The sequence below is a fragment of the Phasianus colchicus genome, chromosome 13 (genome assembly GCF_987193195.1).
Source record: "Phasianus colchicus chromosome 13, bPhaCol1.hap1.1, whole genome shotgun sequence".
In the NCBI taxonomy this organism is placed as follows: Eukaryota; Metazoa; Chordata; class Aves; order Galliformes; family Phasianidae; genus Phasianus; species Phasianus colchicus.
Window position 1 is genome coordinate 17256099 of NC_143448.1, and position 16538 is coordinate 17272636.

The 16538-nt window shown below is 36.1% G+C and overlaps 1 protein-coding gene across 1 annotated transcript in view; it reads left to right on the forward strand.

Annotated features, from left to right (window-relative positions):
- Nucleotides 1-16538, forward strand: part of USP10 (ubiquitin specific peptidase 10) — a 45011-nt gene that overhangs the window by 26518 nt on the left and 1955 nt on the right. Inside the window, exons 5-13 of the mRNA XM_031615467.2 lie at nt 1974-2065; nt 2536-2645; nt 3087-3142; nt 4544-4647; nt 5341-5440; nt 6431-6611; nt 10537-10702; nt 13813-13957; nt 14937-15002. Coding sequence (XP_031471327.2) covers nt 1974-2065; nt 2536-2645; nt 3087-3142; nt 4544-4647; nt 5341-5440; nt 6431-6611; nt 10537-10702; nt 13813-13957; nt 14937-15002 — 1020 coding nt within the window. The remainder of the gene's footprint in view (nt 1-1973; nt 2066-2535; nt 2646-3086; nt 3143-4543; nt 4648-5340; nt 5441-6430; nt 6612-10536; nt 10703-13812; nt 13958-14936; nt 15003-16538) is intronic.

The following is a 16538-nucleotide window of genomic DNA, read 5'->3' on the forward strand; positions in this document are numbered from 1 at the left end:
TATGTAGAAAAGATTGAAGATGGCTCTTAGAACTCTGTTGTTACTGTTGGGGACTTGATGAAGAAGTTGGCACATCCTCAGGCTTTAGTTCTGTAGGGAGATGCAGTTGTGGAGGAGAGAAGTAACATTCAGAAACCATGTTGTTTCAGCAAGCATGGAAAATTTGGATTTATTTCTTTCAGAAGAAACTGTAGGAGTGACAGTGGCTCTAACATCAAATATCTGAAAGAAATTCGTGAAGACTACAGTGATTCATTGCTTTCCCAAGACTGTAGCAAATAAGGCAAGAATTGCTTCATCTGTCACAAAGATTCAGTGGAAACATTGTTCTACGTTTGTTTTCAAACCAAAGCCATGTTTCATTATTATGTACCAACAAAAGGGATGTGAATTCCTTGGTTATAAAGCTATTCCTTGCTATAAAGCACACATCCTGGTTAGTGATGTGTGCTTTATAGTCAGTCCTGACACTTCAAGAAACTTTTCTCATGATTGTAAGTGTATTTTGCCTTCTTATGATGCTCTTGTTTATATTACTGCCTAATTTTAGATGTGGTATGAAAATGTGGTATGGAATGTAATCATGAAAAACAAAAATCTTTGCGTTGAAAGGAAACTCACTGCAGTTGCTTTAGACATTGTTTAGAAAGTGATTTTATGACCACAAGAGGATGCTAAAGTCATAGTAATATTTTTATTCGGTGTGACAGGAGATGAAGAAAAATACATTTAACCTGAAAAGGTATTTGTTGATGTTATGTAAGAGTCATTCTCATTGTCTTTGTCCTAATTTTCAACAGTGATTAATTAAGAAGATTGAGTGATGTGGACAGCGTATTTAAAACTTTGCAGCATTAGTAATGTATTTTGAAATACTTGAGTGTTAATAACTTCGTGGCAAATGTGTTTCAGTGTGGAAGAGTTTTCATCTGTAGCTGTGCTGTGCGCCCTTTCAGGTGCCAGGTTCTGTGTATAACAGAGCACTGAGATCTGTCTTCTGGTTTTAATCAGAATCACTGTCAGCAGGTACCACAGTCTTAGAAAGTGGAAGCAGAAAGACATGGGCTTTGTGATTCTGCTACCTGCTCCACTTGGTTATTGCTTTATGCCTTCTATTGAATGGTGTCGGCTCTTAAGTTCATGCAGTGTGTAGTATGATGGCTTTAGAGTCATGGAATGGCCTGAGTTGAAAAGGACCACAGTGCTCATCCAGTTCCAACCCCCTGCTATGTGCAGAATCACCAGCCAGCAGACCAGGCTGCTCAGAGCCACATCCAGCCTGGCCTTGAATGCCTGAAGGGATGGGGCATCCACAGCCTCCTTGGGCAACCTGTTCCAGTGCCTCACCACCCTCGGTGTGAAAAACTTTAGAAGCCTTTGTGTTTATTATAAAACCAAATAATCTTCCCCGTAGGGAATTGCTATGATTATTTGATTATTTTTGTGTGTGTGTATGTAGTTGAGCATGCTGCTTGTCCATCTTTCCCAAACTTTAAATGTGCCAAATCCAATATTTTCCTTGAACAAGTTCTATTTAATTAACCAAACAACAGGTCAGACTTCTAGGAAAAGCTCCCCTGGTTGCTTTCCATTCCCTAACTGTGACTCACTTAAACTTAGGTGCTGTGATTTCTCATTTTTAAACTTCTGCCACTGCTGATCTATTCAAAAGTGTGAAAACAGTAAGAACTATGTTATCATATAATCCTCTCGGTTTTAGAAGCAGTAAATAAAACACTGTTCAGAAAGGTATGCTAATATGTCTATGCTGTTTGCACTTAAGATATTTGTGCCATAAGATAATGTCTACTGAAATCTGTAAGCTGATGTTTCCATATCAGCTTTACTTGCTAAAGTTTCTGGGAATCTTGTTGACGGATGTGTATTATTTTGTAATGCCTCAGCAAATATTTGTTTTGATTGCTAGCATGTGCATTTAATTGATGCTAAATGTACCGTTTCTTATTCTGCAGAATTACTGGAAAATGTAAAACTAGTACATAAACCAGTGTCTTTGCAACCTCGAGGGCTGATCAACAAAGGAAACTGGTGCTACATCAATGCCGTATCCTTAACTTGGGAAAATTAATTTATAAAAATGTGCTTAATTTTGCTATTTTTTTTCCTGGTTTGATCTGGTAAGTTTTCTAGAAAAGCCTTTGTCTTCACATACTGTACTGCTGTTCAGGTGTTTAATGTCAGCATCTACAAAATCCGGGGGCTTGTTGGATCACTGAGCCCAGCATCCAGGGTTCCCTGCAGCTGTTGCAGTCTTCTTAACAGTGTCTCATACCTCTGTCTAAATAGTTCAGAACTGCAATTGTTTCCTGACCAGCTTGTGTGTTCTTGTTATGTTTACTTTTTGTACATTGACTGAAGTGGTTCTTTTGTACTTGAAGGAAGTATACCACTGTCCAGTGTTTCCACTGTAGTTAGTGGATTAAGAATTAAGTTTGCGTATAATCTTGAATATGATTGAATATTTGGTTAATACACAGGTTGCTTTCTGAATATTTCCTTAATGCCACTGCATAGACCCTGCAAGCCTTGGTTGCTTGCCCTCCAATGTATCATTTAATGAAGTCCATTCCAATGTATTCAAAATCACAGCGGCCGTGTACATCAACACCAATGATAGACAGTTTGTAAGTAGCTCCTTTAAAAAAAAAATAATAATAATTCTGTGATCTGATTAAGCTCATTAAGAATTATGTAAGAAATGATTGCTTGCTGTAGTTGATGAATGCTATTATACATACAGAAAACTGTTGTTTTTTTTTAATGACACTTGGCTTTCATAATAAACTTAGTATTTTATATTTGAGTTGTGAAGGCAGATACTTCTGTTGCTTTAGTGTAGTTTTTAATTAGTGTTCTGTGTGCAAAAGTGAGCTGTGAGAACTGGTTTCCCATCTCAGCATGTTAGCAATGGTCTGGTTAGCTTTTGTCTGAACTTTATTTGGATTTCTGTATTGGTAGTCTAGGATTTTTGGCTGTCAGTAATAAAAATGATCTAATCTTATTATTTTTCCCTTTAAGTCTTAACATGCTGCTCATGTGTAGTTGTTCCTTCCGTTCTGTTTCAGTGTTCGTTTAATGAATGAGTTCACTAATATGCCTGTACCTCCTAAAGCAAAACAAGGTGAGTGGGAGGAGGGGGGAAAAAAAGGTTTTAAAAACACAATTGGAAAGTTTTGGGGTAGGGATCCGTACTGTGTGGTGTACTTCAGACCTTTAAATACTGATGCTTGATCCTCCTTGTGGGTCTTCAGCCCTTTAGGTTTTCTTGCCATCTTGCATTTAGTTTCCTGCCAGTGGCTTGTTTTTCTTTATTGGTGCTTTGTATAAAGAAATCATGTGTGTTAGGCCTTATGTTTGGTAGACCAAATGTGCAAGCACAGTAAGAATAGGGCTTTATTTAAGGGTTTGTTTAATTGTTAGTATGTCTTCTGAGAACATACCCTTCCTAACAAAATTGTTTGGTATTCACTGTGTTTATTCCATTTCCTTCCTTATGCATTTCCAGCTGTTTTGTTTAACAGCTTGCTCAATTGTGTTTTCTTAACTATTCAACACACACATGACTTCAGAACAAGGAAGGACCATAGTAAATCTCTTCAGCAGTTAGGGAGTGCCTGCAGACAATGGCTTTGAATTCTTCTGCATCCTATGTGTGTACTATAGCAATGTGAAAACTTTGAAAGTATATCGTTCTTGATGATATATGTTTAAGGTCAATGACAGCTGTATAGTGAGGAATAGAGTATTTTTCAATATTTTTCAATGTAAGTACATTCTTATAAGTTTCATTATTTTGTTCTAAACCAAGTCTGTTATATTGCAAACTTATAGAAATAAAAATTAGTTTCAGGAATGTGTTTATGTAACATTATAAGAAAATACCATGAGGACTTGGTTGCTCCAGTGATTTCCAAACAGTTCAGACATTTCTGTGGTTTGTTGTTTTAAAGTTTTGTTTCTGTAAAACAAATCTTACTGTCTTATGCAACTTACTTTACTTCTAGGTCATTTTAATTGTGTTTTAGTGTTCAAGTATTTTTTCTGATGCTGTTTATTGGCATTAGGTTGAACTTTTATGTCAGATGGGTCATGCTGTTTCTTGGTTGGGTTTTTTTTCTCATTTTTATTCTTGCAGGAAGGAAAAGTGATCCATTAAATAATAAACACTTTAAAGCAAAAGAATTAAATAGAAAAAACATGCTTAGAAGTAGAATTATTTTTGTGTGTGTGTGATGTTATAGATATTCTTGCGATCTTCATAGTGTTGAATATAAAAAGAGTTTAGAGTTTTCCAGACCATGAGTAAGTCAGTGTAGAATGCTGCTTTCTGAGAAGTGTTGTGGATAAGAATTGTGTCTTAAGGATCCTGAACTTGAGTTACATGGCTGAAACTGTAATAAAACTGTTTATAAAAGATGATTTGGGGTTCCAAAATCTGTAACGTTTATTTCACGTATCATTAGTAGAACGTAGTAAAGCTTCTGTGTGCTGCTACTTATAAATACTTCTCTTTGTCTTGCAGCTTTAGGTGATAAAATTGTGAGGGACATCCGACCAGGAGCTGCCTTTGAACCTACGTATATTTATAGACTTCTGACAGTTATCAAGTCAAGTCTGTCAGAGAAGGTGTGGCTTAAAAATCTTTGACTTCTGTAGTTGCATCACAAGACAGTCGCTATCGTTAGAACAATGTAAAAGACATACATCAGTTTCTATGTCAAAGTATCTCTAAAATCAACTAGTTGGTAGTTTGTTGTAATTATACTAGACTACCATGGGTCTTACATTGTATAAAGATGTTTATCAGATAAGTTTCACAGTTTGGTTTATCAGAATCGTGGTTTATCATGGAACAGGACGGCCTATTTTTATAGAGAAGATAACATTGGTTTTTATTTTAGAAATGTGCAGTTGTTTGTTTCTGCTTGGGTTTCAGCGTGGAATGGTGGAGGTCTGCTGAGACACTACTTAAGGTTTAGTTTCAATTTGAATGACAGATAATGACTCAAACCATCTTCTGGTTTGGGCTTGATTGCAACTGTTGGTGTTAATTCCAAAGAAAGTTGCACAAATATAAACTTGCTTACATTTATTAAGTATTTGCTGTCCTGATAGGATACTAACTCACTGTTTTGGTTTTTTTTTTTTTGAAGTAGGAATGAACAGATATTATAGTAAAACTTAAATATTCTTTGACTTTCATAAAACACTGTAACCTAAGTAGCTTATAAATTTGCAAAATTAATAGAAAGGCCAGAAGTTGAATGTCTTATCTGCTTTTACATTATATGGCATTTTCATGCTTTCAATTTTATTCAGGGCAGGCAAGAGGATGCTGAAGAATACTTGGGATTTATTCTCAATGGACTACATGAAGAAATGCTGACCCTAAAGAAACTTCTCTCTCCACATAATGAAAGTTAGTTTTCTTTGTTGCAAACTTTATTTCATTCAAGTATTTGTCTGTAGAAATGTTTCCCCTATTTTTATGTTAATTATGTAATATAGAGAAGTTTTTGGAGTAGGTGTTGAGGTTGGGAATGCCATGTTTTCAAGGATTCATTTTGATGTTAAAATTGTTTACTGCAGATTTGGCTCTCTCCATGGTAGATTGAAAATAGAAGTGCATTTTGCCACTGTTGATGAAGATCTCTTTTTGGAAGTAGACTTCTAGACTAATGGCTAATTCAAAACAACATAGTAAATTATTTCAGAAGTCTTACTGACAAAGATGGAGGAAAGTTTTCTTTGAAATAAGTGTTAGGATTTGTATGTAGTCTAAAATGCCATCTTATTTTACAGTGGCTTTACGTTTGGGTCCCCGTTTGAAAATGAAACAAAACACAGTTAGCCTTAGCCAAGTGTAGAGTTCAGGTCACCAGTTACCAATTTCTCTTCAGCAGGATAGAATTTTTTTATGATATAAAATGATCATTCAATATTTTGTTCTCTGGCTGTGTGCTAAGCCTTCTTTAGCCTCCTGACTTGGCACTTGAAAAGAAAATATTTGCTAAGCCTTGGGTTCTCTGTAAAATATCTGTGCAGAAAAGGAGTTGTATTTAATAATGCCATAATTATGCTTCCAGAGTAACACTTCGCTTTCTATTTTTCTACTCCATAATCTTATAACTAAAAATATATGAAGCTTTATTAGAAAACTGCATCTGTTTACATACAGTCATTAGTGAGCTGCATTCTGTTGATACATGGATATGCCTAGATGTGAGGGGGCCAGGAGTATATTCATTCTCATTTATGTTTTCAAGTCTATGGCCTATGAAATCTGGGTAATCTCTGAATATGTTTTATCTTCTGAAAATAATTAATATACATTTTCCTTTTAAGTTTTGTATCTGTTTGCGTGTTTTATTTGAAAAGAAAATACCAAACTATTTTTCTTCACTTTAAGAACTCTCTGTTTCAAATGGCCCTGAGGTTCAGACTGTTCATGAGGAAGAGGAGCAAGATGAGCAAGGAGAAGGCAGTGAAGATGAATGGGAGCAAGTGGGACCTCGCAACAAATCCTCAGTCACTCGACAGGCTGACTTTGTTCAGACTCCAATAACTGATATTTTTGGTGGTCACATAAGGTAGTACTCTTATTAAAAAGTTGTTGAAACTTGTAGCTTGCTTTGCCTTCACAAATAATTTCTTCCTCTGCTTTTCTTGCTTTGTTTTTCACAATAGAAGAAAACAATTTTTTCATGCTTGAAAGATGAACATTTCTTTTATGAAGCATTTGTTAGCAAGTGAATCAAAGATAGGTCAGAATAATAATAATTTAAAAAAAAATTGATCCAAAAGATTCTTTGAATTATTGTAGAGTCTGAATCTGTTTAGTGAACAAAACTCCTGAATTGTTTATTGAGATGGAGTTTGAAACATATGCTTTGTATGTTGATGTTAACATCTAAAGAGTTCCAAAAAATTGTACACCAGTTCTTGTGACCACACTCCGTGGATAATGAGATTAGCTAAGAGTTAAACCCAGTCCGGAAAAGAATTTAAATAATAAAAAATAGTTAACTTCTGGTTGTTTAAACACATGTGCTTCCCAGAAGCACAGAAGTTACGTATAATAGTTAATAAATAAAATGTTAAAGACAAAAGAAGTTTGGAAAAATGTAAATCGCTACAAGATGGTACAGGAATGGAAAGAATGTGGGCCATTACTTACATTCAGGTCTGATTCCAGAGGAAGGCAGAAAGTATATAGTGAAAGAGTACTTTTTGAAAGGGATGCCTCGTTACTCGTTTGGAGAAATGTATAATTTAAAACGCAAGCAATGTAAACACATAACTAAAAGCATATTCCGAAACAAAAACGCTAGACTTGAAGAATTATTTTTAAATTGGAGGCAGACGCTTAATTGCTGGTGTTTGACTCCATGTGTTGCCAGATATTCAGTTGAGAGGTGTGAATAATGTGGGCTCATACCTTCTGACTATGAAATGTGTTGAAATTATTCCTTAGGGATTTGAGTCAGACAGCTGGCAAATAAAATGATATTTTCCGTAAAAATTGGCAGGCAAGCATTTTATGTATTGCAATTCCACATTGATGGTATCTTCATGTACCCAAGGTATTGTTCACACTCATAGTATTTTTTATCACAATTGGAATCTTGGTCTATGTATGATTCCATTAAATTTGGAATATGTAGAGGATGCTGTCTTCTGTAGAAATCCAGAACAAATAATGTGGAGGTAATACTGAAAAAGGCAAAAACTTGCAATGAGCAACAGAACCACACGGTCCACTGCGACATCTGTTGTCTGCTTCCACCACACCCATTTTATTTAGCCTCCAAACTAGGTCACACCATTTACCGCAGAAACAGTATCTCCTGTTGTGATGCTGGAAAGCTTCCTCTTCTGAGGCTGAGGGTGGAGATAGGAAGGATTGAATGCAGAAATGTTGGTAGAAATCTACCAAATGAAAGCATCAGAAATTGGAAGGAGCGAAATGGAAAAAGCCTGGAATGGAAAATGTGGTGTGGATTGGCACCTTCTGGCCTGGGTGACTTTAAGCACTCCTTGGGTCTTTGTTTGACTGTTAGATGCCTATCAGGGTGTAATTGTTTAAAGAATTTATTTTTTAAAGCAGCTTGAAGCTTAAGTGTAAGTGTGCAGATGCACAGTTCTGTCAGGATCTGGTTTGTTAGTATGCAGAGTCCTTTTTGCTTTTTCAGCTTGTGTGAATTTGAAGTATGTTACACAAGCTAGTCCACAAACCAGTTCTAGGCCTGCTAAATACTTCCATAAATAGCACTTCTAAAAGAAAAAAACATATAACATATAATAGAACAGTACCTGTTTTCATTTAAAAAAAATAATCATTCTGAAACAATACTGCTGACTGTAGAGCTCTTGCAGTATGTGAGATTGACGACAATGCATTTTGCTGCGACCAATAGACATTTCTAATTATTCTACTAAGTAATTAATCAGAGAATGGCCTGGGTTGAAAAGGACCACAATGCTCATCCAGTTTCAATCCCCCTGCTATGTGCAGGGTCGCCAACCAGCAGACCAGGCTGCCCAGAGCCACATCCAGCCTGGCCTTGAATGCCTCCAGGGATGGGGCATCCACAATTAAGCTATGGAAAACCAAAGTGCAATAAAGGTTTTGCTGTCAAATCCATTTCTGTACAACTTTTTGAAGAAACTTTGCCATTTCAGTCCTAGTAACTAAAAGAAAAAAGAGCTTTTCATTAGTATTATCTTCTCAGAATATCATCCATATTAGTAATTTAATCTTTAATACATGGACTTGGTAGCAGTTTTCTAGTGATCATTGCACTAAATAATGGTTAGCTTAAAAAGGGGCTGGGGAATGTATCCAAAAGCAGCAAGACTTACACAGTGCTGGGTTTGTTTACTGAAACACTGCTCTTGCCATGTGTTGAAGGTTTTGTCCTTAAATATAGCCAAGGAGGAAGCGTTAAGTGAAATAAACATAGTACTGCTTTCATATGCTGTCTTTCCTCTGAAGGAGATGTATTTGCCAGTCTAAAGATGCATCGACTGTGTGTTGCTGCTTTGGGGTTTTGCCTGAATTGCAGGGGCTCTTTTGGTAGGAGTTGGCAGTAATCACACCTGTATGTTAACATTTTATACATGGTTGAGAGAAATCTCAGCATGCCTACAGGAGTTACAGCTGTGTTAATTATCTTATTGCTTTCAAGCTTTGTGGGGCACTATAATTAAGAATAAGCTTAAGAATATAATAAGCAATCTATTTCTTCAGCTGTGTAAAATCACATTTTTTAACAGCTGGGACTTTTTAAGGGAAGTACTGCTTTCAAAAGAAAATAAATTCTTGAGTCATGTTTGATAGTTTTCAGGGAAAACAGGAAAAGTGCACTTAGTGCAGTGATGTGGTTGAAGAGTGAGCTATCTCAGTGCACAGAACAATCTTCACCAAGCCACACTGCTGTGAAAGGCTGCAGCTGAATGCCCTACAAAAAATTATCTCATGCCCTATGTTGTTAATGTTATGGTTTTTCCAAAAGTCTCCCATTTCTGTACAGAGGAGTGCGTGGACAAAGTCTGGAAAATGTTGGAAGGAGAAGGAAATATTAATCCTCAACAGAGGATAGTTTGTATTTCATATGGCAGGATCTAACCAAACAATTTAAAGTGGCTATAAAACTGGACACAGTGAAGTGACTGAAACAATCGTGTGTTTTAATTGCACAATCTGGACTTGGTTGTAATTTTTTACGGCAAAACATAAATTGGAGATGGATCAGTACTTTGCATTTCTGATCATGTGTTTATAAAGCATGATTTCAGAAACTTGATGTGAGCTGAGATGATTTTAAAGTCTCCCTGCAATAAGAGCTGGCTTCCTTAACATACTTGCCAGAAGTATCTGTGTTTCATAGAGCAGAGGTATTTTTGTGGTTAGCAGTAGTGAAACAAAAGATAGAGGCCTGGGTAGGAATGCAGTTAGGTATAGCTTCAACTTGATTTTAAAGCTTTGTTTTTACAGTTTTTATACAATGTATATGTGTAAACTGTTCCCAATTTTTGAGACTTTTTAAAATAAATCAACTTTAACTGTGCCATGAAATACATAACTGTTTTTTTTTCAGTTCGGAATAAAGTTTGAACCATCTGAAAGCTCAGGTGGAATTCAGTAAAGTTGATCATAATATGTTTTTATGTGTCCCAAATTGAAGACTTTTAAAGGCATGGCCAAGCACTTCTTTGCTTGAAGTTTTAAGTGACTGATGCTTATCCAGAATTGTTTAAATCCTTGCATAAATAAAATAATTTCATTCAATGTGCTCTAAGGAGTAGAGCACACTGAATTTTTTACTTGTATTAAAGCAGATTCAAGCTACTGAATCAAGTGGGTACTAGTTATTGAAGCTAGTATTTGTATGTTTTGTTCAGGTTTAACTGTCAACTGAGTTAGCAAGGTAGACACTAATTTGTTCTTACTTGAAGATTCTGTACTGTTGAAAAATACTCTTTTTTTACATTCAGTTTTGTCTCTCTCCATAGATCTGTTGTTTACCAGCAGAGTTCTAAAGAGTCTGCTACGCTGCAACCTTTCTTCACCCTGCAACTGGATATCCAGTCTGACAAGATACGCACCGTCCAGGATGCATTGGAAAGTTTGGTAGCAAGAGAGTCTGTCCAGGGTTATACCACAAAAACTAAGCAAGAGGTGTGTTCTGTTGACCCCTTTTTACAGTCAAATATTAAAACTTCTTTCAAGGGTTTTTACTCAGCTCTCGGTTTACAAATAGTTTCTTGAACTCTTGCTCCTCGTGTTAATAAAAAAGGTGCTAACCTTTTTGGTGTCTTGCAGCTGTAAAACATAATACATTTGAATACACACAGTGAAAGGCATTCAAGGAAGAGAACCAACTATAAACAAAACTCTGCCTGTGAATTATGTTTTCTGAAGATTTTACTTGAGTATATTATTAAATTAACAGGGTAAACTGTGATAATAATATGTACTATTATAAGTAAAATGCCTTTAGCTAGTCTTAACATACTGATTCCTGGGAATTGCCAGGAATCTTACTAAAAGGAGCAGCTCTTCAGAGCATTGCTTGAAATCACGTTGTAGCTTTGAAAGAAAAATCTTTCAGCAGTTCTGCAACTTCATGCATCTCTGCTGATGGCTTCTTATATTTTGCAAACAATATTGTATAGAAAAGTAATAATTGCAAAAGAGAAATACTACATGGGAAGAAAAACATACTTCTGGCATATACCTTGAGAACTTGTGATGCAGGTTAATAAATTAAACTTATCTCCCATGTGAGCTATTGTCTTGCTGCTTAGAGCATATGGTAGTAAAAAACGTCATCTCTGGCATGCATGGATTTTAGAGGCTGCATAGAAATGCAAGCATTCACTAATCCTTTTAGACTCTTTTTCAAAAGAAGTCAAAAGAGCTGTTCTTATGTTACAAATTGTAGTGAAAACAGTGAACGCATTGAAAATTACTATCTGCAAAGTCCTGAAAGGCAAAATATGTTGTGAAGAAGCATTTCATCTCCATTTCCTATATGGGGAACTCAGAAACCATTGACAAAGCTTAAAAAAAAAAAAAAAAATCTATTATTTTATTACTCTTTATTTTTTTAATTGATTTTTTAAAATCTGAATTGTATTCATGTCAAGCTGTGGGCATAAGCCATAGTTTCAGCAAGAATAATCTTCCAAATGTGTGAATGACTTTAGTTTATTTTTTTAATCGTAAGAATTTTGTGTTAATATAAGGAGGAAATCATGAGTCTCTCCTGCAGTATTTGAAAATAAATAGGTGTTTTATAGAGGTGTTTCCTTAGGTGTTTAAAAAGGAATTACATTCTCTTGCTCTGTATGCCATTCTGATTCTGGTCTTGTAGATCAGTTTAAGTCTTGAACGTTTCAACAGCAAATATATATAAAAGCTTAATTTTTAACTTGAAGTGACTTTTTTCTTATTTGCAGACCTGTTCACATTTTGTAACAGAAGTGAAGACTTGAGTAAGAAGCTAGCCTTTTCTCGTTTACTTTTCCTGCTTACCTTTCACAAACTCCTTAGAAGGAGTCTTCACATTCTCTGGAGTTCTCAGACTGCTTCTTGAGGCTTACACAAATATTTTCTCAGAAATGACTCAGTGTTCACTAAACAAATGTTTGGAGCACTTTTTGCTGGTGATGTTGCTACCAGAAATCAGGTCTCCTGGTGGTCAAGGTAGCAGGACATGCATTGGGTCCCCAGCTGCTGCTCCTCAGCCTGGCACCAGAGCACAATGCTGCTGTGATCTGCAATCTCAGCTGAGATTCTAGGTGAGGCACAGCTGAAGTGCAGGCATGTGTTCTCAAACACCAGCTCAGTGACTGAGAGAGGAGAACAGCAGCTGCTTAAACCACTGTGTTGGTATTCTTCTGTGTCTTCCTGTCTTGGTCTGGGCGTGGACCTGTGAAGTATTTGGGGTTGGTTGGTTTGTTCTGCACAAAGTTGAACTCAAATTTTAGATTGAGAAGACTCAATTCCAGGAAGATCTTCAAATGGTGATAACTTTCTGAATCAAGAATGTTTTCTCTCTATATAAAGCCTCTCCAGATTTGCTCCATAAAAACAGCAGCTGTTCCATACTAGAATGCATGGAATATGCAAACTCTCCTAAGTTCATAGGAGAACTGTGTGCACCTCTTGTCACATCTTCTCTTTCAGAGTCTGCCTTAGAGCTTCTTTTTCTGCGTGTTATTCCTGGAAGATGGATGGGTGGGCGCCAGCAGGCACTTATTGAGTGGAAAAGAACAGGGCCCTGTTTGGCCTGCTGGTTTAAAAAAACAACAAAAAGCACAAAAAAAACCCTCTCTTAAGACTCAGAGAAGCTGCCACTGTTGCCAGTGGTTAGATGTTTTTTGGATGCAGAAAGGCATATTTTGAACCCTTAAGATGTAGGTGAAATTTTACAGTTTGTAGAGACTATTTCTGTTTGAAATGTTAAATTATTTCTTGTAAAAAGTATCAGCTCAAATCCTTGAGGAAATCGTGCACCCTACAAAACCTGCTTGCTTCAGTATCATGAAAGCCATAAGTTTTAGTATTCAAGCTCAGAAGAGTGATAGTTTTTCCTAATGATTTCCTATTCCACGCTCGGTAGTAGAATTGGGTCCTCTGTTGGAGTACAGTATGCTGATGATTTACCATAAAGAGGATACAGGTGCTTTTTTCTGAATCTGGAAACTTAGAGAAACCTAAAGCAGTTACTTGGAGAATTTTTTTTTTTTTTACTTCAGGATTTCTAGGAAGGGGAAGCATTTTTGTTCTGCAGTCTGAGCCCAGTTTTACATTTCCAGACAGTAACTTTTTGGGTTACTTGGTTGTAACTATTAAAAAAAAAGTCAATATTTAGTAAATAAATAAATAAATGTGGCTGTAACTCATAGTTTTCTCTCTGTATTTTTCTTCAGGATCTTTACAGAACCTGGGATACCTTTTAAAAAAAGAAATATCATTCATTACTGAAACCTTCCGTAACTCCTGACCATGGTGGTGCTTGTTTTAAACAGCTTATTTAACAGCTCACTTTGATTTTCAAGGGAATTCTTGAATATCAGATATCTCATTGATCTTAAATAATTTACATCACTGGTCTCTTACTGTCATGTGTCATAAACTGTCTTATAAACTATCTTATGCTGTGCAAACGTTCTTCTTTGTGGGAGTGGATTTAAAGTCAAATACTTATTCCTCTTTTAAAATGGTATTTCTAAACAGTCAACAGAAATCATATTTAGTTCATCTTTGTTCTGTATTTTTAGGTGGAGATCAGTCGAAGAGTGACACTAGAAGAACTCCCCCCTGTCCTTGTTTTACACCTCAAGAGGTTTGTGTATGAGAAGACTGGCGGATGTCAGAAGCTTATCAAGAATATTGAGTATCCTGTTGATCTGGAAATTAGTAAAGGTAAAGATGTCTTCTTTAACAGAAGTTTCCCCCATTTTGGGAAAGGATAATGTTAACTCCTTAGTGTCTTTCAGTTTTCTTCTTTGTTTCCAGCTTTGTACACAAGATCTCTTCTCCATGGAGGGTATTGCCACCTAGAAACGTAATAATTTTGCTGAATATTTTTTGTGCTTTTTTTTCCCTCCATAAAAAGAATATATTTAGCTATCTGAGATTCAGTCTTGACGAATCTCACGTTGCCTGTATATTGGTTTGGGCCACTGCTGTGCAAAGAACATTATGGTGAAAGATCTTACAACCTTTGTCACATCCTAGACATTGAGTTGGCCACATGAGAGCTTCCTGCAGACCTAAGGAGTAAGGTTGTAGGCTGATGAGAACAAATACTGGGAATGACCCCTGAATGAAGAACATGCCAATTCTTAGGGCTCTTGCCAAACAACTCTTTGTATTTTTATGTCAGGTTTCACTTGAAAGTGGCAAATTATTGTTACAAACAGTGCCTGATGAAAGGAGGTAGACATTTTATGGAAGATACAGCTGAAAGCAGACTAGTGATGGATAAAGGTCTGTCTTGATATCTTAAGAGCTGTTGGTTCTATGAAGGGTGAGAACTTGTGTTTATCCATCACCTCAAGTTTGCAGTGTTAAATGCATTTTCTTTTCATCTGGCAAGCTGACTGTTAGCTGACCAGCTCAGAAAAAAGAAAATTAATGATTACTTATATATCAAGCGAGATATATACTTTGTCATTATTATTTAATATTAAAATGTCTTAAAGAATGAATATTTGTAGAACTTATTTATTCTGCCATCACTGACAACAACAGTTGCAACATAACTTGGGACCTGAAATTGACTGTTACATACATTTTAGATGAGTTTTCTCTGTTTATACTAATGTTGATTTCTATTAGAAATAACTGATCTGTGCTGAAACTGAATTTGCTAACTTTATGACTCTTTTTCTTCCTCCAGAGCTACTATCTCCTGGTGTGAAAAGTAAAATTTTTAAAGGCCAAAGAACCTACCGGCTCTTTGCAGGTATTTTATCTATGTGCTCTTGTCCCTGTATTGCAAATACAAATTGTGCATGTAGAGTTCTAGAAACCTGGATGATAATTTCTTATAAATTACAAAATTATTTTTAAACTGAAATAATTTATGGGTGTCAGATTCTCTTATTCAATGATTTTTTTGTGTATGCACATATACCCCTGTAATGTTGTATTTATATGCTAACTATTCCAGCTTGAAGCTCAAACAAAAGTTCTGTAGCAGATCCACCCTGAAAAATAGCAGCAGCTGAAATATAGCTGCATTATAACTATGCCTAAAACATAGCCCAAGTTTTCAGAATAATGTTTCATCTGTGTATTGTAATTGCTGTTTGAATGCTGGCATGTCCCATTGAACCCTCAGGATGAGTTGCTGGCAGTCTGTGAGTAGCATGCTGTGGGTGGAGAAGTTTAGCTTGGAGGAGATGATGATATTTGTGTAAGGAAATGATGTTTTTAAGTCTGCAATGTATGTGAAATACCTTAAATTGGTAGTTAAGGTTGGAAGCTCACGTAAGTATGCAGGAGCAGGATTTTCATACTGAACAAAACAGTCTCTGGCAGTAATGAATTTCCTGAGGTTTAACACTCCTCCACAGTTTACGATTTGCACCTGCTTTTTGTTGACGTAGGAGAACATAATAAACAGGAGAATCCAGAGATTTTAACTTCTGTGTCACCAAATCTGTGCCAGTAGTGGTGGCCTTATGTGACTTGGTGATTTGGATCCACTTTTGTGACCGCTGAGTTTACAGAAGGAAAAAAAAACGTACCTGGCTCTCAGAACTGTTTCTGGCAGTTTTATTTTATTTTATTGGACGTTATTTTCATGGGGCAGATCTGGAGACCATGTTTAAAATGACTTCAAGAAATGTGTTTGCACTCTAATTATTTCTAACTCCCCCTATGGAAAAGTACAATAGAGTTTTCTGGCAACCGAGGAGTTCTCATCCACAGACACTGAGCTTAGATGATCTGAACAAATAAGTTTCAGGTATTGCAAACTATCCAGTAATTAAAATAAATTTCAGAACATGAATAATTCCAGATTTATTTTGTAAATTTCTAAAAACTTTGTCTCTTTGATATTACTGTAAAATGTTTGGTTTTGTACAAGTGAGGAAAACTTTGGGGTAAGTTTGAAGTATCTTTTAGGACAGGAACACTGGGTCTATTGAAGTTTGAATATTGTTTTATAAATATTTATCATTACTTTTGCTGTTTAGAGTATGGCAGTGCTTTCTGTGTGGGCTTGTTAAGTGTGTGGTATGGGCACGTGCTCTGAGAAAGAGTTAAATGCATTTTCTTCCATGCATCCTTAGGTTTACGTATGTAGAAGACCTCTTCCATTTGGAGGCACTGTCCATGCATAATGCTGAGAGCTCAGTGTTGAAATTTGGGTTTGGTTTTTGTAAGGACTGCTGAGCCCTCTGTTCTGAAAACATTTTGGATGTGGAGATAATCGAGGAGAGAAGACAGTTTGATGCTCTTTTGGGAGCAGCAGCAGTTAGATGTGTTCCAT